The sequence below is a fragment of the Syngnathoides biaculeatus genome, chromosome 9 (assembly GCF_019802595.1).
Source record: "Syngnathoides biaculeatus isolate LvHL_M chromosome 9, ASM1980259v1, whole genome shotgun sequence".
Lineage (NCBI taxonomy): Eukaryota > Metazoa > Chordata > Actinopteri > Syngnathiformes > Syngnathidae > Syngnathoides > Syngnathoides biaculeatus.
Genome location: NC_084648.1, coordinates 2,378,233 through 2,405,730, shown reverse-complemented (window position 1 = coordinate 2,405,730; position 27,498 = coordinate 2,378,233). Strand labels below are relative to the sequence as shown.

Genomic DNA, 27,498 nt, shown 5'->3' with positions numbered 1-27,498 from the left:
GCTTATCCAAACGAGGGTCGCGGGCAGTGCTGGAGCCTTTCCCAGCTGTCAACAGGCAGGAGAAGGGCTACACCCTGAACTGGTTGCCAGCCAATCGCAGGGCACATGGAGACAAACGGCCGCACTCACAATCACACCTAAGGGCAATTTCCAATTGTCTAATTAATGTTTTTGGGATGTGGGAGGAAACCGGAGTGCCCGGAGGAAACCCACGCAGGCACGGGGAGAACATGCAAACTCCACACAGGCGGGTCCAGGATCAAGAGGCCAACGCTTTACCACCGAGCCGCCACTAACTAAAATTAAAAACATGAAAATGGAGTGCTGACACGTAACTTCGGTTTCAATATCCAACAATAACAGAAAAAGGTGTGTGAAAAAAAAAATGGAGTCAAAAATGGTGCACCAATCTTGAATATTTAATGAAATATGTTGCAACAACATCAAAGAGTAATATTGAAAAATATACTTTCATATCATTCATATGAGCTCATCATAAATAACAGCATTTGCTATTTACAGGTTTTGTCAGGCAAATCCATCCCTGCGGTGAAATGAGCGGACTACTGCTGAGAAAATACGGACTTGCGGTGACTCAGCATCATAAGCTTCTTCCTCAGTCGCACAAGTCCCATAAAAGTAAATTGGCGTCAAATATTAGCCTATTTGTCTTGATGACATCAAGAGGGGGGATGGCAAATTGGATCACACACGGAGAGCCTTACCATTCATCAGTTTGTGCCCTCTCCTGGACCACAAGCACAGGCATTGATTACCGTGATGAAGAATGGCACTGGCGGACTCATCGCTCTCTCCAATCTCACTCGATTCTCCGACTGTGCACCTGAGAAATAACTCTGAAGCTGCTTTTTCAATCGAACGCACTTGAGCTCTGATGTGGAATGTTTGCCAAGCGCACCGGGACATCCAAACCCGGACGGATGCAAACCCCAAACAGTGGTCCGCTCGGCGCCCGAGTTTGAAAAATAAATTCATTCTCAACCAATTAAAAGGGTGGCATTTCAATATATTGCTGAATAGTCTCTTTCTCCTCCAACAACATCTTCAGCAGATTTAAGGCTCATGCAGAAAAATATAGAGATATAAAATCCTCTATAAATCTTCAAGGGATCTGGCCTATTCTGTGGGATTAATGCATGCGGGTAAGGAAGACACCACACGCAAATGAACAAACTCTCAACAAATACAGTAATCCTCTCTATTCAGGGTGGAACAGGGATTGGGCCCTGCAAGTCATTGCCTATATTAATAGTTCGATCCACAAATAAACCTCAAACTATGATTCCATTACATTTTAAAGTCTTTGTAGAGTAGAATCAAGTGTTTTCGGATACATCAGAGGTTAAGTTGCGTTAGGAAGCGTTGTTAACAAGCCTGCCAAATTTGAATGATTGGAAAAAAAACATTTAAATCAAACTGTTCTCTCTCCTCTGACACATCCTGCTCAGCTGTCAATAAAAAATACCAATTCTACCACCTCGAAAAATATTAGCTTCTATATTATATTAAATATATTGCATTACTCTGAATAAATGGCGTACAAATGTTTTTAGTTTAAAAAAATCCAAGGTCATTTGGGTTTGGAGCCATCTTCCGGCTGCCATGCCCTTGATAGCAAGCACAAAAACACACAGAGAACCACAAATAGGTGAGTTTTAAGCAAGTATAATGCATCTTTAAAAAAAAAGAAGAAGAAGAAAGAAACGCAAACTGTGAATATGTAGAGGATTACTGTGCATCAAATCAATAAGCCCTCACAGACTTGCCAGGCATTTACTGTATTATCAGTGGAATGGATTGTTCTGTAATTACAGATCATCAGAAAAGAAAAAAGTTAAAGGGAAGAAGTTTAGCTTATTCTGAGACTCCAGTGAATAAGCACTGAAATGTTATCCAACGATGTGGGAACACAGTCAGGGTGGTGGCCCTTGTCGCCTGTTGTCCACCTGAGTCCCTCGGCCCTTCGTGCCGAGTAGGTGCGCCACACCCACCTGCTGAGCCGTTTCCACGGCGCTGCTCTTTTGGTGGGTGTACCTGGTGATGGAGCCACCCTCTGGATTGGAAAGCGGCGACACTGTGGGAACAAACAGAGTAGTTGTGTGGACATTTTACCTGTTCTTTAATTCTAACTGGCAATCATAGAGGTGAGAATTTGTCTACATACACAACTAAATGTTTGCAGTTACTTGAACAAATGTGAGGCAGCATTGTGAGCAAATGGTGAGCACATGGGCCTCACAGTTCTGACGATTTGGATTCAAATCTGGGCATGTATGCCTGTGTGGAGTTTGCATGTTCTCCTCGTGCTTGTGTTGTTTTTCTCCGAGTATTCCGGTTTCCTCCCACATTCCAAAAACATAATTGAAGACTCTAAAATCTGCATATGTGTGAATGTGTGTGCAAATGGTTGTTTTGTTTAGATGTGTCCTGCAATTGGAAGACGAGCAGTTCAGAGTGTACCCCCACTTCTCGCCCAGATTCAGCTGCTGAGAGGCACACAAGTGTAAGTGAAAGTTACAATTATTTTTGTCCAGGCCTGTTTGATGATTTTTTTTTTTTTTTTTTTTGGTATTTCATTAACTTGAACCACAATTTAAAAGTAATGTCTGGTTTTCGTTGTTTTTCCATAAAATGTTATCTATTTTTACTTTTGTCACATTCAAATTATTTCTGTGACCACGGTGGCCTTTTTGTTTCATGAACAGAGAAGGACCAACAATTTTGTGTATTAAACAATTTTACAGCTTTTAGAAAAAAATTAAAAGGCCACTTCAAACCAATCACAATTGCTGATAAATGGGATGCCAAGCAATCTTTATGGAGATGAAAATGAACTGAATTGTGTCTTAATGTCATTTTATGTGTACGTCTACTGCATGTGATCGTGATATAAGAAGAGCAAGTAGTATTGTCCCCAAAGTTATCCTTGATTTGGAAGTCACCTCATTTTATCCATTCATTTTCTGTACCGCTTATCCTCACTAGGGTTGCAGGGGATTCTGGGCCAGAGGTGGGATTCACCCTGAGCTGGTCACCAGTCAATCATAGAGCGCATAAAAACAAACCTGACTTCTTTTTTTTTTCCCCAGAGCTGTGTGTGTGTGCACTATGAAAAGGAAATCCCTGTTCACACTATGGCAAATGAAAAAATGTCACAGTTCAATTTTGGGCATAAAAAAAATTACCGTAGGCTGAGTGTGACCTGGCTGCGCTCAGTGTGATAGACTGCAGAAGGCCGGAGGGTGGCACCGAGGAGAGCATCCTGATCAGATCATCCTCCTGGCTGTCATGGCGATCCTCTTTCACACACAGCTGGTCTACATTATGACACATCCAAGGGATTGACACATTTTGAAAGTGAGCCAAGTACATTGATGATGTAACAAACCTGGTGAATCAGCATCAGGCCATGGACCAGATGAGGAGTTGCCAACCTAGAAAGCAAGCATACGAATAATTGAGTCATGGTTGAGTAGCCCATTTTTTTGTTTGTTTGTTTTTTTGCACAAGATATAGCTGAACCTCTAAATTCGAAACAGGTTTAATCCTGAAAGAGACCAATATACTGTATATGCTGGTTCAATTAAAATAAATATATAAAAAAACAGCCAAAACAAAAGTTGTGATGTCTAATTAAGTTCAACAGTAAAGTTTATGGAACATTTTAGGTTCAGCTTTAAATTTCACCTCAAAACATGATATTTGCAACTTTCTATTGGTGTGTTACCGATGAGGAGCAAGACTACATTTAGAGCTCAAGACACCCGAAAAGTTCAACATGCAGATCAAATCTTACCTGCGTCATTAAACTTCTGTTTTTCGCCAAGCGCCACTGCTCTGGGGTGATGTAGTTGTCAAACGCATGACAGCACTGTGCAAAAACACAGGAATTAAGTAACATTTTTTGTTTAACCCACTAACATAAACATCATTAAAATGAAGGCATACAACATCTTACTCACCAAAACACTGTGTTTTAATTTTAGCCACACTGAGCTGATGACATGTCAGAATTCAGGAAAAACCAAGCCTTTTGTCATTCAGTCATCAACATGCATCAACAGTTTCACCACGACACAGTAAGTCTACCAGCCCACGGTTGCAGTTAAGCAGTGCACGCGCACACATAAATGAGATATCAGAAATCACACGCTGCTGCCGTGATAAAATGCTCATGATGAGAAATGGTTTCAGAAGCCATCTGAGGATTAATTAAACACGAGGTCATAGGGTCCTTTCTGAGAGCTTTTGAGTTCCCAGACAAATGGAACAAAAGGAAAACAGCAGCTCTCTGCAATGTCTGACAGAAGGGTTGGTTGTCATGTTGATGTCAAATGTCATATTGTTTCACAGAAAAGTGTCCAGTACAGTGGAACCTCGAAATATAAATGTCCTTGAAGCCGTACAATTTGTAGATTTTATGAAATGTGCCTTTATCGACAAAGTCTTTGTAATTCTAACCAAGCGTTAGCTAGTGCTGGAGAACAACACTTTTCTGAAATGATTGCTAAGTACTTCAACAAAAATATCACACTCTGTTTGCTGTGGTTGACAAGGTCACAGTCCCTCCCCAAAATCAGAAGTTCTAACAGCTGATAAATGAAATGAATGTGCTTATTTTAGTGAGCAAATACAATCCATCGGGTTAAATATCAGCACAAATCAGCAACATTATAAAATGACGCTACACATGAACCCGTGTCAGAATTTGATACAGTTGACTAAAACACTGTTGAGAAAACGGTTCAGCAGGTGAAACCATCGATGAGCTGTCTTCACTCAATACGATTAGATTTTTTTGAATCTATTGTGATATGTCTGCTTGTCGATTTGCAGCAAATAAGCAATTGCTCCCTTCAGTCCGGTGCGTTTCCTGAAGCTCTTAAAGTAGCTTTAATTAAGCCTCTGCTAAAAAAAAAAAAAAAAAAAAAAAAAGAGAAGGTTGGATGCTTCCATGTTAGCAAGCTAAAGACCCATCGCACATCTCCCTTTCATTGACAAGATTGTTGAGAAAGTTACTTTTAATCAAACCAGCAATTTCTTGAACTTCAATTTACCTTTAACCATTTTCAATCAGGTTTCTAAAGTCATCGCAGTACAGAATCTGCTCTTATCAAAGTGCTATATATATGACATACAGTAAAATTTAATACTGACTCGGTAAAGGTGTCAAATCTGGTCTTGTTGGATCTCAGTGCAGCTTTTGATATGGTAGATCATAATGCACTGCTGAACAGGTTGGAAACGTGGGTAGGACTAAATTGAATGATCCTTAAGTGGTTCAGATATGTACTATTTGTACAATGTATTTTTGGAACCATTCGAGTGTTCAATCTCATCAAATAGCTATGGGGTCCCTCAAGGGTCAGTTCTTGGATCCCTCATGTTCAGCCTGTATATGCTACCCTTTGGTCAAAATATTACAAACTTTAATTTGAACAATTATAGCAATGCAAAGGACCCACAGTTACATCGACCAGTTTCTCCAGATAACTACAGTTCAACTGAAGTGCAGCATCACTGTCTCAAACAGGTAAAAAACTGGATAAACCAATATTATGATCTCGTGAACCACAACAAAACTGAGATTATTGTTTCGGCTATAAAGAAAAGAGGATTGCTGTGAGTAGATACCTGGAGTCCCTCTCTTTAAAAACCAAAGACCAAGTCCAAAATCGTGGGTGTTCTACTAGATTCTGGCCTGATTTTCATCAGACATATGAAATCAAGTATTAAAACTGCCTTCTACCATCTGAAGTACATATACAGAGTGAAGGCTTGCATGGGTCAAGCAGCCCAGGAGAGGTTTATCCAGACTTTTACAGTGAAGAAAATGAGTATTTAAACCCCCCTGGTATATTTCAAGTTCTCCCACTTAGAAATCATGGAGGGGACTGAAATTTTCATCGTAGGTGCATGTCGACTGTGAGAGAGATGATCTCAAAAGAAAAATTCAGAAATCACAATGTATGATTTTTTAACGATTTATTTACGTGATACAGCTGCAAATAAGTATTTGAACACCTATCAGCTAGAATTCTGACCTCAAAGACCTATTAGTACACCTTTAAAGGTCCCCCTCCACTCCATGTATTATCATGAATCAGATGTACCTGTGCAGGTTCGTTTTCTGCATAAAAACACCTGTCAACCCCATACAAGCAGTAAGTCTCAAACTTGTAACACAGCCAAAACCGAAGCGCTGTCTAAAGATACCAGAGACAAAATTGTACAACTTCACATGGCTGGAAAGGGCTTCGGAGAAATTGCCAAGCAGCTTGGTGAAAAAAGGTCCACTGTATGAGCAATCATTAGAAAATGGAAGAAGCTCAACATGATGGTAAATCTCAATCAGAGTGGAGCCCCATGTAAGATATCACTTTGTGGGGCCTCGATGATCCTTGGAAAGGTGAGGAATCAGCCCAGGAATACAAAACAGGACTTGGTCAATGACCTGAAAAGAGCTGGGACCACCGTTTCCAAGGTGACTGTTGGTAATACACTAAGACGTCATGGTTTGAAATCATGCATGGCACGGAAGGTTCCCCTGCTTAAACCAGCACATGTCAAGGCCCGTCTTAAGTTTGCCAATGACCATTTGTTTTGTGGTCAGATGAGACCAAAATGGAACTTTTTGGTCATAATTCCACTAACTGTGTTTGGAGGAAGACGAATGATGAGTTCCATCCCAAGAACACCATCGTAATTGTGAAGCATGGAGGTGGTAGCTTCATGCTTTGGGGGTGTTTTTCTGCACACGGGACAGGACGACCACCGCCATGTATTGTGAGATTTTGGGGAACAACCTCTTTCCCTCAATCAGACCATTGTTCGTGGCTCGGTCTTTCAACATGACAATGACCCGAAGTACACAGCCAGGAAAACCAAGGAGACGCTCCGTTTGAAGCATATCAATGTTCTGCCGTGGCTTTGCACGTCTCCAGACTTAAACCCAATACAAAATCTTTGGAGGGAGCTGAAACTCCGTATTTCTCAGCGACAGCCCAGAAACCTGTCTGATCTAGAGAGGATTTGTGTGGAGGAGTGGGCCAAAATCCCTCCCGCAGTGTGTGCAAACCTGGTGAACAACTCCAAGAAACATTTGACCTCTGTAATTGTAAACAAAGGCTACTGTACCAAATATTAACATTGGTTTTCTCAGGTGTTCAAATATTTATTTGCAGTTGTATGGCACAAATAAATTGTTAAAAAAAAAAAATCATACTTTCAGACCCCTCCATAATTTCTAAGTGGGAAAACTTGCAATATAGCAGGGTGTTCAAATACTTATTTTCTTCACTGTATGTCAATTAGACTTGACTATTGTAATGGTCTTCTGACTATGCTGGCTATGGTTTTCATTTCACACACACACACACCTTGCAGGTGGAGGGAGCTAGGACCACCCTTCATCAATGTGCCAGATACAGGGTTCATACTCAGTCTGACCCAAAAAATTTAAGGGCTTTTTAGGGGCATTCTTAGGGGCTGACACGAAAAATTTAGGGCTGACACAGAAAAAATTTAGGGCCACACGAAAAATTTAGGGCCATCGTGGGAAATCAAGAGTAGGGAAAAAAGACTCACCCAATGGTGCCATCAAACGTTCTTGGTTCATCAAATGTTCCAGTACCTCAGTAACTGTGACAGTGGTCACTTGTCGCCCCTTGTGGTAGTTCTCATTGATATGACCATTGTCAATGTCTTCACATAACAGTCTACAGAAAAACAGATTCTAACTACAATTGCAACTATATACACAAATGTCTTCTACTGATGTCTGTCTCAGCACCCCTACGAGTCTCGCTCCTTGAGCCTACCCAGTGCCTCCTCTATTTGTTGCTGCAGAGGTGCCAAAGTGGATCTCTTGTCCTTTCCTCTGCCTCTGAGTGCATTGGCCTCGGTGATAAACCTCAGATTCCTCTTTTGTTCTGCCTCCTCACACAGCCTGTCAGCCTTCTCAATAAGCGTAGATATGTCAGTCTCTATTCTGGCTTTTTAGGCTTTGAAGCAGTAGAGATGAAAAGTGGGCAGCGATGCCAAATGTAGCCAGGTACGAAGTCTTCCTTTCCTCACAGTGGTAGTTTTTAGCAATGTCACTGTCTGGGAACATGACTGCAAACACTTTCAAATTATTTTCACAAGATTTGTAACCGTAATGGCTGCAGATCACTTTTCAAGTCCACATGATCTCTGCCTTTAACGGGTCCGTCTTCGTGTATTGAACTACATTCATAAAGCCTGACTAATGGCTGGTTAAAGTCGGCGGCTGGACAACTGTAGGTGCGCATGCACTGCTAGTACCACTGCCTGAAGTTGATGCTTCACTATCTTGATATTTTAGAAACAGATTCATACCAACGGAAGATGAGAGAGTCTTCGCCAAATCAGCGTGTCTCCTGTTTTTCCGGTGCGGCTCCAGCGCTTTGACGCCCATCTTTTCAAGCTGGTAACTCTGCTTGCACAGATGGCAGTAAGACATGTGCCGATCTTTTGGATCTCGACGAACCCAGCTCCCAATCTCCTTACTTTCAACCCAAGCTTCTTGGAAAAATGCACTACCCCGTGATACAAGTTGGATCGATGAAAGAACTACGTTACGTCGTAACGAAGACGAAGTGAAACGCCTACTCACGGAAACAAACAATGGAATATTGACAAGATGGCGACTAGTTGTAAACACGGTGACTTCCGTTGACAATTTCCGGCCAATTTTGGACACCAGATGGATCGCTATTTTTTTTTTAATAAAAGATAAAAAAAATTTTAGGGAGAATTTTGGCGGTAGAGGTCCTCCCTTTGATTTTTTTTTATTTAAGGCCTTTTTAGGGACTTGACCGGTTTTCGCAGATTTTTAAGGACTTTAAGGAGCCCCTAAATGCACCTTCGAAAATTTAGGGGTTTTTAGGGACTTTTAAGGCCGCGTGCGAACCCTGCAGATATGCAACTCCCAAGTCACGTTAACTCACATGGATGTGATGTGTCCATTCACTAATGAGACACGCTAAACACTTTGTACTGGGACCACTAAAAATAACACGTTACATTAAGATATCAGCTCACAGGCTCTTACATGTGTTCACATGTGACACTATAAAAAGCATCCCATCACACCATTCATCAGCAGCACTGCCTTGCTCATTTCCCACATCCTGTATTTTCCTCCTTTTTATGTCCTCTCTCATCTTGTTCTAGTTGTTATATGTCCTCACCGGGCATCCTACGCTGCCTGCTTAAATTGTTAATTAACCGACTTCAGAACAATCCCTGGAACTACCATCAATAATAGATTCCTTTTCCACACCAACTATGGAATACATTTCTTCTCCACTTGTGACACTGACAACACAGCAAGCCATGGGGGGTGGTTGTCTATTTTTGTTAGTGAAATATTCACTTGTTAGTGAAATATGGACCATTCAGACCTCATAGTTCCATTGACCTGTGTATCCACCTGGTGCCATTTTTCAACACACATGGTCTGAGTAGAACAGCTTTGTGTTGAATGGATTTCAAGTTGAACAGGTAAACTTGTGAGTAAACTGAGTTGAGATCTACATTTTATGACATCTTCGTTATTTTTTTTTCTAACGTAAAATATATCAGTTTCGGCTCAGTAATGATTGTGAAACGCTGACCTATATTACTGGTGATGTGAAAGCGTCAGCACCTGATTTTCTCCAGAAATCGACCTTCCTGGTAAGAATAGTTGCTGAGGGGTGGACATGAACTCACTGTCCCCAGGGGGCGTCCTCTCATGGGGCCAGCTGCGGGAGCACTGCATCGAAGTTTGCCGTTGAGGTTCGGGTCCCGGAAGCCCGTCTGGCGCTTGGTCCTGACTGACAAAACGATCTCCACACATCGTGTTACGGCTGCCTTTTTCAGAGGAGAGTCCCTGAACAGCCGAGGAGTCCCTCAGGACCCTGTTCTGGATTAGGCTCCTGGGCGTATCATAGTGTAATCCGAGCAGGCTGGAATTCTGACACTCATCACTAAGCCTATGAGATGGTTGAGAAATGCACCTAGAGGAATAAGAGGGACCATCACTGTGGTCAAGGTGAAGTGTAGACTGGGTAGGTGAAGGCAGACGATTGGGGGGAGGAGGAGGAGCAGAGGGTGGAGGAGCAGGTAGACTGGCCATGGAGCCAAATTCCTCCCCTGCTCCCTGAGGGGCTATGTCCACACTCCCTGTACAAGAGGAGAAGCTGCCTGAGCTCCCAGTTGCTAACCCTATTCCGATGCCGCTGTCTAGTGAGCTCTGACGCCCACTGTCATGGAGACCACGAGGATGGAGTTGTGTGGAAGATGGACCACAGTCTCCCATCACAGCAGCATACAGACGGTCATCCGAAGTGGTGAAGGCCTTTAGCGTGGACGAGCTTGGCACCGTCTCGCTGAGGAGGTGCAACTTCACTAAAGGCTCTGGCCAGAAAGTACGTCGGCTCCCGTAGCTGGTGTCTGATTGGCTGGAAGAGGAGCTGGAAATGCAGCTCTGGTCATCCCCGGCAACAGATGTGCTGCAGCTGGAAGTGGAGCCTGAGGAGAAAGCCATCAAGAGCATCTAAGTGACCTTTTCAAGGGTGCTCACAAAGACTCTCTAACAGTCCTCTCATTAACCTGTCAAGAAATCCTGAAAGTGTTCATCCAAAGCATGATAATACCTTTGTCAATTATTAAGACCAGGATGCCTGACAATTAAAAGCTCTGATATGATTGTGACGTATCGTCACATAAATCTGAGATCCCTGCAACAATAAAGTCTTTTAAAATAAAAGGCATATTATTCCAGGATTAAACCTCTATTTTTTCTATAACAAGAGGTTTATAGAACGAAGCAATCTCGTACAGAATAAAGGGAGAGAATTAGCACAATGAAGCATTTTTAAAAATTCACTTAGAACAGTGATTTCCAACCTTTATAGGGCCAAGGCACATACAGGTATTTTACAACTGAAAAATCCCACGGCACGCCAACAAAAGTAAATGTCACCAAAAATGGATCGATTAATTACTGTATGTACTTTCTGCCATCTAATAGAAGAGGTTTTTTTTTTTGTTCTGTCTGTCATTGTGCCTCACTGGCAAAAATAGACGAATAAAGATACGTTATTTTTTTTTTTTAGCAATTACATAAAATTGCATAACTTCCCACAGCACACCTGAAGAGCGCTCACGGCACGCTAATGTACCCCGGCACACTGCTGTTTGGGAATCACTGACTTAGAATATTACTTTCTTGAACTTTTAGATTTTGACTTCAAAAAAATATTTTTACTGGCTGGCTGGCAAACTGTTTAGCACATCTGTCTCACCATTCAGAGGACCCACATCCAAATCTGGCCTTCCCTGCGTGGGGTTTGGATGTTCTCCCTGTGTGTGTGTGTGTGTGTGTGTGTGTGTGTGTGTGTGTGTGTGTGTGTGTGTGTGTGTGCCTCCCACACCCCAAAAACATTCAAAGTACGATAATTGAAGACTCTAAATTACCCCATCGGGTTAAATTGGAAGGCATATTAGATGACAGGTATATACATGGTTGTTATATTTAATTGGCGTTAGGATTATGGAGAGGGTCTTTGGAAATTTGTCTCCACTGCAAGGAGTCCATGGGCCCAAAAACTGTGACAATCCCTGATCAAGAGAAAACTTACCTGTGCTGGTCGCTAGGCTGCAAGTGGACAGCATGCTGAGTCTTTTCTCCAGATCTGATGCTTCCTGGTTGATGCGTTCTTCAACTGCTGCTGGGTCAACATTGAGGTTTTCTGATTTGATAACACAGAAAATCATATTGATAAACCTCTGGGTGAAGAAATGCATAAATGTGTACCAGCAGGGAAAAGAATAAACACAAAGTCCAAGACTAGTGCTGACAAGCTATAAAAATATATGAGGTACCAGTTATTCATATGTGACGAGCGCGACCAAATCTGTACAGTCGAGCACGAAAAATCACGCACGTAAAATTTGTTAAGAGTGGAAAAAATAAATATTGAAAGACGTTGCTTATTTTGTGTAGTTCTTGACATTAATTTACGTGTTCATTTCATAAATGTTGTTAACAAAACAAGCATGCTCCTAAACAATCAGTATTCACCCGGTAACAGGAAATGCAAGTTAACCATACTGAGCATGTTCGTAAGTTAGGCCAAAAGCGCATGTTTAGAGCTGCTTCACGTACTGCGAGCGCATTTACGTCGAAAGTCATCAACATCATGAGCCATGTCAAAGGAATTTCAGTTACACTGAAAAGACAGCTAATGTTTCGGTATCTCACTATAATATGTATGAGATTTGATTTACTTTGACTTAATCTAAATTCAAACGTTAGATTAGTCTGTCCATATATCTAAATGCGAACGGTCATTTTCCCCGGTGTATGCATTATCTTGAAGTTGAAAACTTTTCCCCTCCACATGCTTTAAGAAGATATAGATCATCTACTGGTAGCTTTCATCAATGGATTGACAATAGATACCACTGTAAACTACACTAGATTATAACAATACATCACGATTGCCGACAGGAATGTTTGTTACAATGTATCGCTCGCTATAAAGGCGTTAAAGGTTATCAATTTAAGGGAGTTAGACCGTATACACGTTCGGATGCAGACGAAATAGCTGGCCATGAAGAAAGGGCCGAGCAAGCAGGGAGCAGGATAAGCCTCATGTTGGAAACAAAGATTGGTAAGCATTTCTGAAGTTCTCGTTTGGTTTAGTTAGTCATAAACTGCTAAATAGTAAAGGCTTCGATATGCTGAATGTATATACAAAGTTTTCAATCTTGTTTGAAAATTATGCAAACGCCGTGTATTTAGTAAATACGTATGCGACCACCCGGCCGTTAATTGTACAGCGCGATGGATCTGCCTGTGCTTGTATGAGAAACTGTCTGCAGTACGATGTGTTTACCTGTAATTTACGTCAGAGGTCAGCCACACGCGTTTTTCAGACACGGGAAACTAGGTCAAAGTTCACGGACTTTAATTCATAAAAATAGATTTTGGTAAAAACATTGAAAAGGTTATGCATTTTATGGTACAGTTGAACATATATTTTCATCTAGATAATAGATGAAGATAATTTATAATAATAATTCCCTCAAGATAATTATAAAGATAATTTGCATTCTTATTACTTTAAATGTTGCAATGTAAATGTTGCTTTGGACTTTACTCCTTAAAATGTTATTTATCCAAGTTATAACTAATCTGCTGGATTCAAATTCATTATTGTAATTCCGTGGTGGCACGGTGTAGCAACTGTTTAGAGCATTGGGCTCACAGTTCTGTGGGGCAGGGTTCAAATCCGGACCCTGTCTGTGTGGAGTTTGCTTGTTCTCCTCATCCCTGTGTGGATTTTCTCTGGGCAGTCCGGTTTCCTCCCATATCCCAAAAACATGCATTCATTGGGGACTCTAAATTGCCCTTAGGTGTGATTGTGAGTGCGACTGTTGCCGTCTCCATGTGCTCTGCGATTGGCTGGCAACCAGTTCAGGGTGTACCCTGCCTCCTGCCCGAAGATAACTGGGATAGGCTCCAGCACTCCCATGAGCCTACTGAGGACAAGCGGCTCAGAAAATTGATGGATGGATGTAATTCTGTGTTAAAAAAAAAATTATGTTGCATGTCTGCATAAAGGTGAGGATGAGGTGAGCCTGAGCAAGTGTGGTTCGTGCACATTGCAGGAGGTCATTTTGTGCATTTAAGTGACAACAACCCAACCCCCGGATGTGGGCCTCGCGTCTGTGACAGCTAATGGGCAGTGTGCCCATGCCAAGTTTCTTCACAACGCTTAGTGAGGTATCAGCTGACATCCCTCCTAGCTTTGCTATGCTAAACTAATTTTAACAGCAGTGAATGTCCTCAGACAGGCCCAACAGCAGACAGTCTTTACATTTTTTTTTTTTTTTTTACTGAAAGCGGGATCGAAAGAAAGTGAGAAAGTGAAAACAGCCCATCACAAGCACTTTTAGATTAACAGATGATGCCACGAAAGAGGTATTTGAATATTTACAGTCAATCAATAACTCCCAGAAACAGCCAATCAAAAGTTTACTATGTGAGGGCAGGAATTTTGAGCCATGATTTTGTTTGATACCATGAGTTTCCGGTTTCCTTCATTTTGGGACCATCAAGTGGATACGAATGCACTGAATAGTGAGGCGATGAATGCGTTAACCTCTGTTATGACTTGGCATTGTGTAGTCATATTACCAGCATACTGGATCAAGGCCAGAATTGACATTACTTGACAAGTGACGAGTGTGAATAGCAATTTAAATAGTATTGCAGTGCATAAAGAGGTCTCTTCCGGTGGCTGTTAACACGCAGGGCAGTCATGTTTGTTTCTATAAAAAGGTATCGTCAGATGTTTGTTCCGCATCCCGTGTCTTTCCTCAGATGTCACAACACCGCTTCTCTTGGCCTTACAGTGTGTTAGAAATGCACGTGAACTTAGGACCACATACGTAATTTCACATTCACAAAGGTTGATTTTTTAATTTTTTTAAGGGCGTTGAGTGCGTGTGCGGTTTCAAAAAACAAATGCTGAACACTAAACTGGCAACAAAGAATGCATGTGTGTGTTCACCTGGCAGGGTGGGTCGCAGCCCATGCGGGAGCCTGCTGGGGGTGATGCCCCTGACAATGCAGTCAAAAAGAAAACTGATCTGCTCTCCATCTGAGCAGGATAAGAAGAAAACTCCTGCCCCTGCGGGATATGTAAAAAATAGGAAGCAAAAGTTAAAAAAACATTTGATATAGCATATCTTTGTACCTTTATTTATTCAGAGAGGGCCAGCTGAGAGCAAAATATCTTTTCCAATAATACATTGATGACAGAAAATGTATTAATACAATATGCTGTACACACAAGGTTCGAACATAAACCAGGATTACAAAAACAAACCTTTCAAAGGGTCTACGAACTTTCAGAATGCAGGACGAGCTGCGTGATTATAGCCAAATCAATAATCATGATTATTTTTTATCAGTATTGTAATCACAATGATTAATCATGATTGTTCCTCATTTCAGGGGATTTTTTTTTACTGCATTATCTTTCAACCAACAATATATAACCATTTTGACTTCAAAATGAATATTTTGAAGGACAATAAGTGACAGATCATAATTTTAAAACATTTTTTTTTTCTGGTTGTTTTGTTCATAAATTATTGGCCACTTGGTGCCTGGCTTTTCAAATGGAACAGTGTAAGTCTGAATCCCATCAGGGGTAGTACTCTCATTCTTCTTTCTTCTTCTTTTCCTTTCGGCTTGTCCCGTTAGGGGTCGCCACAGCGTGTCATCTTTTGCCATCTTAGCCTATCTCCTGCATCTTCCTCTCTAACCCCAACTGCCCTCATGTCTTCCCTCACAACATCCATAAACCTTTCCTTTGGTCTTCCTCTTGCTCTTTTGCCTAGTAGCTCCATCCTCAGCACCCTTCTACCGATATATTCACTCTCTCGCCTCTGAACATGTCCAAACCATCGAAGTCTGCTCTCTCGAATCTTGTCTCCAAAACATCCAGCTTTGGCTGTCCCTCTAATGAGCTCATTTCTAATCCTATCCAACCTGCTCACTCCGAGCGAGAACCTCAACATCTTCATTTCTGCTCCCTCAAGTTCTGCTTCCTGTTGTTTCTTCAGAGGCACCGTCTCTAATCCGTACATCATGGCCGGCCTCACCACTGTTTTATAAACTTCGCCCTTCATCCTAGCAGAGACTCTTCTGACACATAACACACCAGACACCTTCCGCCAGCTGTTCCAACCCGCTTGGACCCGTTTCTTCATTGCTTACCACACTCACCATTGCTCTGGGTTGTTGACCCCAAGTATTTGAAGTCGTCCACCCTCGCTATCTCTTCTCCTGTAGCCTCACTCTTCCCTCCACTTTTCTCATTCACGCACATATATTCGGTTTTACTTCGGCTAATCTTCATTCCTCTCCTTTCCAGTGCATGTCTCCATCTTTGTAATTGTTCCTCTGCATGCTCCCTGCTTTCACTGCATATCACAATATCATCAGCGAACATCATGGTCCAAGGGGATTCCAGTCTAACCTCATCTGTCAGCCTATCCATTACCACTGCAAACAGGAAGGGGCTCAGAGCTGATCCCTGATGCAGTCCCACCTCCACCTTAAATTCCTCTGTCACACCTAAGGCACACCTCACCATTGTTCTGCTACCATCATACATGTCCTGTACTATTTTAACATACTTCTCTGCCACACCAGACTTACGCATGCAGTACCACAGTTCCTCTCTTGGTACTCTGTCATAGGCTTTCTCTAGATCCAAAAAGACACAATGTAGCTCCTTCTGACCTTCTCTGTACTTTTCCACCAGTATCCTCAAGGCAAATAATGCATCTGTGGTACTCTTTCTAGGCATGAAACCATACTGTTGCTCGCAGATACTTACTTCTGTCCTGAGTCTAGCCTCCACTACTCTTTCCCATAACTTCATTGTGTGGCTCATCAACTTTATTCCTCTATAGTTCCCACAGCTCTGAACATCCCCTTTGTTCTTAAAAATGGGAACTAGAACACTTTTCCTCCATTCTTCAGGCATCTTTTCGCCCGCTAGTATTCTGTTGAATAAGTTGGTCAAAAACTCCACAGCCATCTCTCCAAATTGCTTCCATACCTCTACCGGTATGTCATCAGGACCAACTGCCTTTCCATTTTTCATCCTTTGTAGTGCCTTTCTGACTCCCCCTTAGTAATCATTTCCACTTCCTGGTCCTTCACTCTTGCCTCTTCAACTCTTCCTTCTCTCTCATTTTCTTCATTCATCAACTTCTCAAAGTATTCTTTCCATCTATTTAGTACACTACCGGCACCAGTCAACACATTTCCATCTCTATCTTTAATCACCCTTACCTGCTGCACATCCTTCCCATCTCTATCCCTCTGTCTGGCCAACCTGTAGAGATCCTTTTCTCCTTCTTTCGTGTCCAACCTGGTGTACATGTCTTCATATGCCTCTTGTTTAGCCTTTGCCACCTCTACCTTTGCCCTACGTCGCATCTCGATGTACTCCTTTCGCCTCTCCTCAGTACTCTCAGTATCCCACTTCTTCTTCGCTAATCTCTTTCCTTGTATGGCTCCCTGTATTTTGGGGTTCCACCACCAAGTCTCCTTCTCCCCTTTCCTACCAGATGACACACCAAGTACTCTCCTGCCTGTCTCTCTGATCACCTTGGCTGTCGTCGTCCAGTCTTCCGGGAGCTTCGGTTGTCCATCGAGAGCCTGTCTCACCTCTTTCCGGAAGGCCGCACAACATTCTTCCTTTCTCAGCTTCCACCACATGGTTCTCTGCTCTACCTTTGTCTTCTTAATCTTCCTACCCACCACCAGAATCATCCTACATACTACCATCCTATGCTGTCGAGCTACACTCTCCCCTACCACTACTTTACAGTCAGTAACCTCCTTCAGATTACATCGTCTGCACAAAATATAATCTACCTGCGTGGTTCTACCTCCGCTCTTGTAGGTCACTATATGTTCCTCCCTCTTCTGGAAATAAGTGTTCACTACAGCCATCTCCATCCTTTTTGCAAAGTCCACCACTATCTGCCCTTCAAAGTTCCTTTCATGGATGCCGTACTTACCCATCACTTCTTCATCGCCCCTGTTTCCTTTACCAATATGTCCATTACAATCTGCACCAATCACAACTCTCTCTCTGTCTGGGATGCTCAGAACTACTTCATCTAGTTCCTTCCAGAATTTCTCTTTCAACTCGAGGTCACATCCTACCTGTGGGGCATAGCCGCTAACCACATTATACATAACACCCTCAATTTCCAATTTTAGTCTCATCACTCGATCTGATACTCTTTCCACCTCCAAGGCATTCTTAGCCAGCTCTTCCTTTAAAATAACCCCTACTCCATTTCTCTTCCCATCTACTCCGTGGTAGAATAATTTAAACCCTGCTCCTAAACTTATAGCCTTACTACCTTTCCACCTGCTCTCTTGGATACACAGAATATCAACCTTTCTCCTAATTATCATGTCAACCAACTCCTGAGCTTTTCCTGTCATAGTCCCAACATTCAAAGTCCCTACACTCAGTTGTAGGCTCTGTGCATTCCTCTTTTTCTTCTGACGCTGGATCCGGTTTCCTCCTCTTCTTTGTCTTCGACCCACAGTAGCTGAATTTCCACCGACGCCCTGCAGGTTAGCAGTAACCTGGGCCACGACCGATCCGGTATGGGATTCTTTAGATGAACGCTCATATTTATTTGGCACAGTTTTTACGCCGGATGCCCTTCCTGACGCAACCCTCTGCATTTATCCGGGCTTGGGACCGGCCTACAGATTGCACTGGTTTGTGCCCCCATAGGGCTGCATTTGGGGTAGTACTCTCATTCGATGATCATATATTCAATTTCCTTGAATATAACACCAATTTAAGCTCATCAAAAGTGATTTGGATAACACATTAGGCTTTGGAGCGCAGGAAATAACCGACATGTACACGTACAGATGGATTCAGCTGTTTATATATTAGGCCAAGGTGAGGCTAAACAATATCAAGTACCATGAGATGACCACAAACATGCAGAATATTAATTTTAAAATACAGTTTCTTCCTCTTTGTTGCTGATATATTGTGTAATCACGTGCAACTCCTGGCGGCTTTGCCTTCCCTGTCCATAAAACCTGATGGCGCTCCTGGTTGAGAGTAATGAACAGCAGATCCTGACAAGATCCCGACAAATGTGAGCACTGGGGAGGGAGAACGGATCCTTTGCACTAGAACAGTTTTCAAGGGCGTCCTCCTAAAACTTTGTGATGCTGAAGCCATTAATGTACATTATCCAATAACTTGAACTAGAACTGCACATATTGACCTTTACAGAATTGATGGGAAATATTTCAACCTCATACAATCACATGAATCACATCTTGCTTCTCTGCATGTTGTGCAACATATTGTATTAAAGTTCATTGATTGCAGTAATTCAATAAAAAGAAAGAAACATATGGTGTCCTATGTAATATTGTAATTTCCTGATTTGATGATTCCTGATACATTTAAACTGTAATCATTAATATTAAAACAAATGAATAATGCATAGACCTACTTGTGCGTTCGTGTGTACGAGTGTGTGTGTGCGTGCGTGCGCGTATGTGTGTGTGTCCATGCCAACTGAAGGACATGGAAAACATTTCTGCCATAGCACACTGGGCTTTGAATTACTTCCACCTATCACACGTTTGACAGCTTTCCAAACTCTCCAGCAGATCATTTATTGCTGCCTGCGGATGTATTTGTGTGTGTGTTTGTGTGTGTGGTCATTATGAAGCCAACGTGAACACGTGTTCACCTGATAGGCCAGGAAATGTGCATACGGTGAGAACACGGGCTCCTATCCAAATATGGATTAGAGGCTGCTGCTACTGCTGCTGGCTGGTTCAAGCATCTTGCCTACCAACGCCGTGTCTGCCTTTACACAGAGAAGCCTGCAAGAACCTGCTCACATTTCTGAAGGTTCAAAATCCTGATTGCCTTACTGCCCAATAAAAAAAAAATGCTTTGCAGACTGTCCACCAAACTGGTCATGTCACTTTGGTTCTCAACTCTGCAGCCAAAGATATTAGGATCTTAGTGCTGACTGTGAAAGTGCAGGCCCACCAGAGTGTTCGGTGCCATTTAAGGATAAATTATCTTTGCACGGAAGCATTTGATGACCAAGAGACACGTTCAATGATTTTTGTATTTGCCCCCCCACCCTCTGAGGAAATAAGGGAAATGATAGTTATTTGATCACTGATTAGTTCCGAGTGCATTTCTTCAAAAGTGCAAGCCGCTGAAGAAGCATTCAGGATTATTTGCAATTATTGCCGGTCATAATTCTGCATCATTTGGCGCTGATGAGGATTTGGTAGTCATCAAAAAGTACTTGAGTAACTGTAACTTGAAATACAAATGCAGATGAAATACATGAATGGATGCAGTGGAACATCAAATGTCTCTCATATCACACACAACTTGAAACACTCTCGTGCAGGAACTCAGTGAGCATAATGATGAACTTTGGGCAACGTGAAGCTCAGTCTCTTGCGAAGGTTTCAAACTTTTGTCCAACATCACCATGTGTGCCATCAACCTGATGGCAAAGTTAGTTGTTTTTACATTTCAAGTTGGTTTGCTTCCTTTTACAGGGGTCAGTGATGACCGACGATGTTTAATCGTTTTTTAAAACATAAAGATGGTGACATTCTGACCCGGGCAAAGATTAGTAAAGAAGTTATTACGAGGTCCCAAAAGTCCTTGTATATTTGGACCTATAGGGGAGCAAAACGGATTCCATCCTTGAGATGATTTACTGTACTGAGTGCTCAAACTTTGATGTTTTATAGCACAGTGAAATGTAATAAAACTAATGGCTGCCTGGAGGGAATAATAAACCTGGGAGAATGTGTTAGTAGAAATGCTCAATATTTCAGTTTGCCAAAGTTTGAACTGAGCTGAATTTCAACACATTAAAAGGATGACCTACCATCGCAACCCACTTTATGAATAAATTATGTCATAACATGACTTATTATTACTCTTCAATATTTCATTCCTCAACTAAAGTACAAAGTAACATGAGCACAAGCACATTCTATCGTTTTAAAAAATCCAGATAAAAAAAAAAGTCCACTATACAAAGATATGAATGCATCTTAGATTAGGCATGTTCGTAATATATTAATAAGTTTCTTGTGGTTGGTGTTGACTGTTGTATGGAGCTGGTCTGCATTATAAGGAGAGTTGTTTTTAATATTTTGCCCCGCCCCCTCGACTAAAATATTAGAAGCACCTCTCAGTACTTTCATATTGTTGTAAAGTAATACGTCTTTATGTCAAAAAGGATATATCGTTATTATCTTTGTCAATGAAAATTAACGCTGAGATTATAAATAAAGAGAAAAGAAATACGAGGAATGTCACTTGTGTACTCTCCTCTTTGATTCGCTTTCCATTTCTTGTTTTTTTAAGCAAGATTCAAACGGCCCGTCTCGACTGTCGCTGAGATCGCTGGGTAATATATCTCTGACGAGACGAGAAAAGGCTGTTGCGACACCAGCAAGAATGTGATTGGCCGAACAAGCCCGACAAGGATGCCTGGTATTAATAGCTGTTGGTCAGTGGAGGACAGAAACAAGAGCCTGTGGACCTCGTGGTTATTCAGGCAGGCAGATCAAAGTCTAAATGCACATGCACACACGTATACGAGGCATTATTTGCTAGGAAATAATGCAGTCCCATGTAGGTTAGTTACGCTACATACTGTATGTAGAAAGTAGATTTAAAGTTCAATTCATTACATCTACAATGGAAGCCCAGGTTATGAAGTTAATGAGTTCCATGATCCCATTTGTAACCCGAAAACTTCTTAACCTATGGTAATGTTTTCCATTCAAATGAATGGAGGTGCCATCCATCCATCCATCCATTCATCCATTTTCAGTTCCACTTATCCTCAGTGGTGTCATGGGCCCGCTGGAGCCTATCCCTGGTCGACAGCCAATCGGAGGGCTCATACAGACCATTTTCAAATAAAATGGAATATCATGGAAATGTTTATTTATTTTCAGAATCTAAGGAGGGGAAGGAAGACTACAGCTCATTGTTAAAGAAGAGCCTTCTTCCATAATAACAAGGCGACATCTTTTCTTTTGTCTGTTTCTTTTCTAATTCATTGGTTCATTCTTGGAACAGTGGAATGGCTGGTTAGCACATTCGCCTCACAGTTCTGAGGACCTGGATTCAAATCCGCTCTTACCTGTGTGAAGTTTGCATGTTCTCCCAGTGCATTTGTCGTTTTTCTACTGGTTGTGTTCCTTCGCACACTGCAAAAATATTGCTTGGTTGGTGAATTGAAGACATGAAATTGTCCAAGGGTTCGAATGGGAGTGAATGGTTGTTTGTCAAAATGTGCCCTACTACCGGCTCGTGACCAGTTCAAGTCTGCTGAGATAGGCATCAGCACAACCACGACCCCGGTGAGGATAAACATTTAAGAGAACGGATAGATGAATAGATGGATGGATTTTGGCACAACTAATCAATCCAGGGAAACTTTTGTTTTCCTGTAAAAAAAAAATAAAAATCAGTAACTGTTTCATCACATTGTCATTTTGGAGATTAATTGTTCTGTTGGCCAATTTGCTTTTCATCAATTTTTTTTATATTGCCTTGCCCACACTATCCCGATAGTGAGAGCTTTCTCAGTTGTGTCAATCTAATAAAGACCAAGAAAAAAAAGAGAGGAAAAAATACAACAATAGAGCGCCTACCTGAGTTACATTGTGTGATGCACCGTTAATGTTTGTTGCACAATGCATAACTGTTTCTGCTCATCCTTAAAAAGCGCTTCTTAACAATATTAACAATATCTTCATTTTGGCTGCTATTGTGACCATTTAATTCTTATTTCACTTTTTTTTTTTTAAATTAACAGTTCCGTATGACAAGAGCGCACCTTCTTTAGTCTTCATTAATGATGCAGTGGTGGCTGCTGGTCACATCTGATCAGCTGAATGCACTTGTAGGGGCAACTTCCACCTTGCACATGCCCTTGCGTAGAGACGCGCTTTCACCAATATCAGTCATTTGCTGTTTCAATTAAATATATGCTACAATTCAATAAATAAATAGTACTTACTGTAAATAAAAAAAAAATAATGAAAGTAAAATGATTTCCAGAGTTTTCAACCAATCTGAAACTCAACTAGATTTGTGATTGGATAATGGAGGATAGAGAGGTGGAACTTCTGGCTAGAACAATTTCTGCCTTATACCATAGAGCAAAAAACGTCTTTTCACCTTATACCCAATCATTATGCAGTCAATGATTGTCACGTTACACTGCACGAGTAGAAGTGCAAAAGATCCTTACGTTCTCCCAAACCAAGACCATTCGCAAACTGAAAATATTATGTAACTAGAGGTAGGTTTTCCTAGAAAATTCTGAATGTAACCTGAATTGTTGCTAAACAGTTGTTTGTAACCTAAGGTTGTATTTAAATGCGCCCCAAGTGATCAGTTGCAACCAAAGTCGAAATATACTCCACAGGCAAATCATAAGGTACACCGGCAGAATCTAATGAGATCCAAAACAAGAACTCCATCATATATTGTGACATTTGAAAATCAAACACAAATGGAATTTGAAATCATCTATTCCATTCCACTCTTATACAGTCACCATCACATGATGGAAAACATCCTGCTAGAGAGGATTGTGTTCCACCTCTGTGAGGTGAAAAATACGACATCAATCTTTTGAGGTTAAGTCTTACTCACAGAATCCACATCGAGTCCCGCCTTCAAACACGAAGCCATTGGGCACAGCGCCATATCGGCGTAACGAGGATAGCTTCCAGTGGGCAATGATACTGGGAGGGAGGCCCCTGGTGAGGGCCAACAGATTGTTGCACAGGTGAAGGGAGGCAGGGCCAATCTCCAGTTTGGTACCTGGTTCCACATTGACACCAAATCTGTGGACTGCAGTGCCGAAACAAAGTGGGACAAATGTTTATAAGACAGAATTGTGCCTTTAAATACTCTCATCCATTTTCAGAGCATAGAATTGTTTGCAACTGGAATAGCAGAACAGTCCACTGTGATCGATGCTCTGAGAATAAGATGAAGAATTGAATTTGAGCAAAAGTCATTTTCCATTCAATCACGTTGTCCTTTGGGAACGTCCGGCGTTGATGGAAGTGCGAGGGTTTCCCAGACTCATGTTCATTTTCCAGAAGCGCTGAACTCATTCACATCATGATTTCATTTTCTAAAGTTGTGCTTTTCAAAGTTTCCATATTCAAGTCATTAAGGGGAGGCTGGAGGACACAAATGACACACAAACCGAGGGAATAGTTTTCAAACCTTTTCTACGACTGACACTATTTTAAGAAATGACAAAGCCTCTCGCTGAAAGTCACATGTCCAACATGCTTATTTACAACATGTGATAAATTAAGCAAAATTTCACAACCCAGGAAAATTAACAAGTAAGATTGTTCTTATGTATCAAACTCAGGGTACATTTTAGAGCATGTCCCAATGGTAATGGCTTGAGCTTGATTAAAATTATGAATAAAATTCTATGAACCTAATAACAAAATATCCTTAAAAATAATTTCAAATGGGCAGGATCCTGATAAGTCATCATAATAAAGGTGCCCCAGAGGAACCAAGTTATGGTCAGCTGGAGTCGTTCAAGTACATTTAAACACTATATACGATGCACGAAAAGTTGGAAATATTTTGCCTTCGGGTGAAAAGTGAACTTTGCGTGAAAATTAAACTTACCTCCTCTAAACGTTTGGATGCACTCGTACCGATGAAAAGTTTCATTACTTGGGCACAATAATATCGTAACACCAAGACAACACGTAACAATAGAACAGATATCGTCATTGTGAGGCTTCAAACCACTGAGAGTCACAGTGTCATGAACAGATACAAAAGGTTCCGCAAGATTCACTGAAAAGCATACTGTAAAAGTTGAAAAGATTGGAAACAAAAAATAAATGAAACAGGTGTTGTGAGTTTTGCCATTCAGCTCCTTGGAAAAGAAGAACTAGTTGTGCAGAAAGTACTACAAGTTAGAGAGGATTGGAAAGGTTTACCCTGAAATTTTACCTGAAAGCCAAACATTCCTAACATTTCTGAGTAGTACAGTTATCCCTAAGTAACTAATAGTATACATCAAACATACTGTAAAACATGATACATCTGTGGTGTCATCGTCAACGTTTGACTGTCAAGAAGTCTGCATTTTGAAAGGCAGCCATAGTGTTCTGCATCAATTTGGTTAAATATACTCTCCTATAAAACAAAGAAAAGCTTTCAGGGTTAGAGTTTTGCCAGTGGAAAAGTCCACCTCTGAGCGGACCACTGACCTTCTCCCAGTCCGTAGCGTACTCGGGCGTCCCAGGCCTGGAGGGCCTCTCGACTCTGGAAGCCCAGCACAAGTGTGTGTGCAAGGCAGAGGATGGAGAGGGTGAAGCCAACACCATCATGGCCAGGGCCTGGTTCCACACCGTAGATGCCCTGAGAACAGTAACGTTTGTACTGACAAAGTTCATATTTGGAGAGTGCATTTGGTTGTGAAAATTCACATACTGTGGCTACATTTAGTGACAAAAGTCTGCACCAGCAGATTGTTACTCGAGAATGTAGAAAATAATTTGTTCTTTGGACACTCCAGCCCATTGGTCATTTCCTATTCTTGTACACTGAGTGGCCACAGCAATAAGTATACGTGACAATCTCTTGAGACTGAATTCAAACATTCTGCAATTTCAGAAATAATAATGCTCATTTCTGTCTGCAAGGTATCAATTTAACAATAAGTTGATTATTGTTGCTGTGGTTTGCAGAATGGTAGAACTGCTGCCTTTCCTATTTTTCCCATATCATGTTGCTAATTAAGGTAAACAAAATATGTATGAATGGCGAGAGATGTTATAAGCGAATGCCAAGATGAGAAATCTGATAATATTGGTTATTGGTTCATACAGCAAATGAAGTACAGTATTAGCATGTATCCTCTGATTACATGCAAATATGCCCCCCACCCTCCGGGGGATGTAAACCACAGACGATGATTTCAGAGTCATGGGACTGTACAATTAGGAAGTCCCATAGCTTGTTGTATTGAACAGAAAAATGCTGCCTGGAGGAGGTGAGCTGTAACGGTTTCTCAACGTTGCATAGCTGTAGCTTTTAGTCATTTTGACACAGTTGCTGAAAGACAATAAAGCAACAATCGATTCCACACAGTCTGATTAATTTTGAATAACAAATTTAAAAAAAAACACTTGGTGTATTTATGTAGATATTTCAACTATCTGAGATTTACTTTCTTTGGTTTTTTTTTTTTTACTTTTACATTTTTTTTCTGACCATTTTTTACTTTGAACGCTTGAAAACAAATATCTGTAATTTGTACTCCTTAATTTGTCCAAAAGTTTGTTGATGACAAGATGCAAAAGATGTAAATTGAGAGTGGTAAAGTGAACTGCAGTTGCTATAGTGACTGACTGAATTCTTGACAAGAGATATTGGAAACTTACAAAGCGGAAAAAGAAGAGACACCAATAAGGGATGTGAACCAGGGACTGGTTTGAGTACTTCTCTCACCTCGCAATTATTGTGCCCATTATTCCTAATTTCAATAAAACCCGTGTGATGTCCTCAGTTTCATTTGATTGTGCAGCTGTATCAAATGTTGTCCGTGGTGAGTGTGGCCAATTGCACGAGTGTATAGAAAGTGTGTCCGCACTTAAATGGGTTCAACACTGAGCTGTACCAAAAAGGATACACACATTTTCCTCGTTAGGTTTTTTTTTTTTTTTTACCTCCAGTGTTACACCAAGGCGCTCCTTGTTTTTTTTCTTGTCTTTGTAGGCCAGCACAGACAGACAGTCTGCAGGAGACACACATACGCACGTAGTGTGACACAAGCTTTACACGTTGGCAGTTGCATTATGCTTAATAACGTCACACAGAGTAGCTTTGTTGCATTTGCGCCGTGTGTCTCTCTATGCAACAGCTGCCATAGCAAACCCTGAAACAATGAGCTGATCCACTGGCACAGCTGAGAATGACAATCACTGATCAACTCCCGAGCACACAAACGCACGCACACATACAATAATTCCGACCACGTTGCCTTATTTCTCAAGGGGGACAAGAGTAGCCCCTTTTGCATATAAGCAATGATGCCACTTTTATTTATTGACACGAGGGTTTCTTTCAAACTCACAGACCATGAACTCTTTCATTATGCCGATCTCCCAGTTGATGTTCAGATTGGAGATTTCCCGAATAAGGTAGCCTATTTTCAGTTCAATTGGTACCACATAGCTCTGCTCACACCCAAACGCTTAAATGTGAAAGGAACTCCCCTTTTGTCTCTGAAATCAACTCAAATCGACCCAAGCGGGCGATGTATTGCGCAACGTCCACGTGTTGACGTGCAAAAGTTGCCCTATAAGGAGGAGGCACACAGCCTGCGTGTGCCCAAATGACTGCTTGTGACTGCATGCAAAAGTTCTAATGAGGTCGCTCCAGTGTCAGCTGAAAAAAATATGTGCAAGGACAAAAGAAAAAAATGAAAAGACCTACCTGCAACTGGAGAAGGCTTCCGAACAACGACCCATCGAGTCTTCCACTGTGATTGCAGAGAGAAAAAAAAAACAATAAAAAGTAAATATATATCCTCCAAATGAGAACGTGGCCTTTCGATATAGCTCTAATGTCGAAAACGAGATAAAAAAAGCTGCAAATTTCACCTTTTTCCCATCTCTAAACTTGACTTGTCCCTCCACGACAACTGTATCCGTCATCTTCTGACATGGTTCCTAGCAGCTGTGTGTGTGCATGCGTGCGCCTGTGCGTGTGCGTGCATCAGTGTGTTAAGGGAATGACATTTCAAAATAGCCTTAGCCAG

At 41.5% G+C, this 27,498-nt stretch overlaps 1 protein-coding gene across 1 annotated transcript; it reads right to left on the bottom strand.

Annotated features, from left to right (window-relative positions):
- Positions 1-18: 18 nt before the first annotated feature.
- dok7b (docking protein 7b) lies at positions 19-27,394 on the bottom strand. Its single transcript, XM_061830811.1, has 12 exons — positions 27,341-27,394; positions 27,174-27,219; positions 26,405-26,472; positions 24,944-25,094; positions 23,340-23,540; positions 14,610-14,729; positions 11,670-11,780; positions 9,692-10,557; positions 3,818-3,892; positions 3,410-3,455; positions 3,207-3,338; positions 19-2,095 (listed from the first exon to the last, which is right to left on the bottom strand). The coding sequence occupies exons 1-12, from the start codon at positions 27,392-27,394 to the stop codon at positions 1,935-1,937; spliced, it is 2,031 nt and encodes a 676-aa protein (XP_061686795.1). The 3' UTR covers positions 19-1,934.
- Between the last annotated feature and the right edge of the window lie 104 nt (positions 27,395-27,498).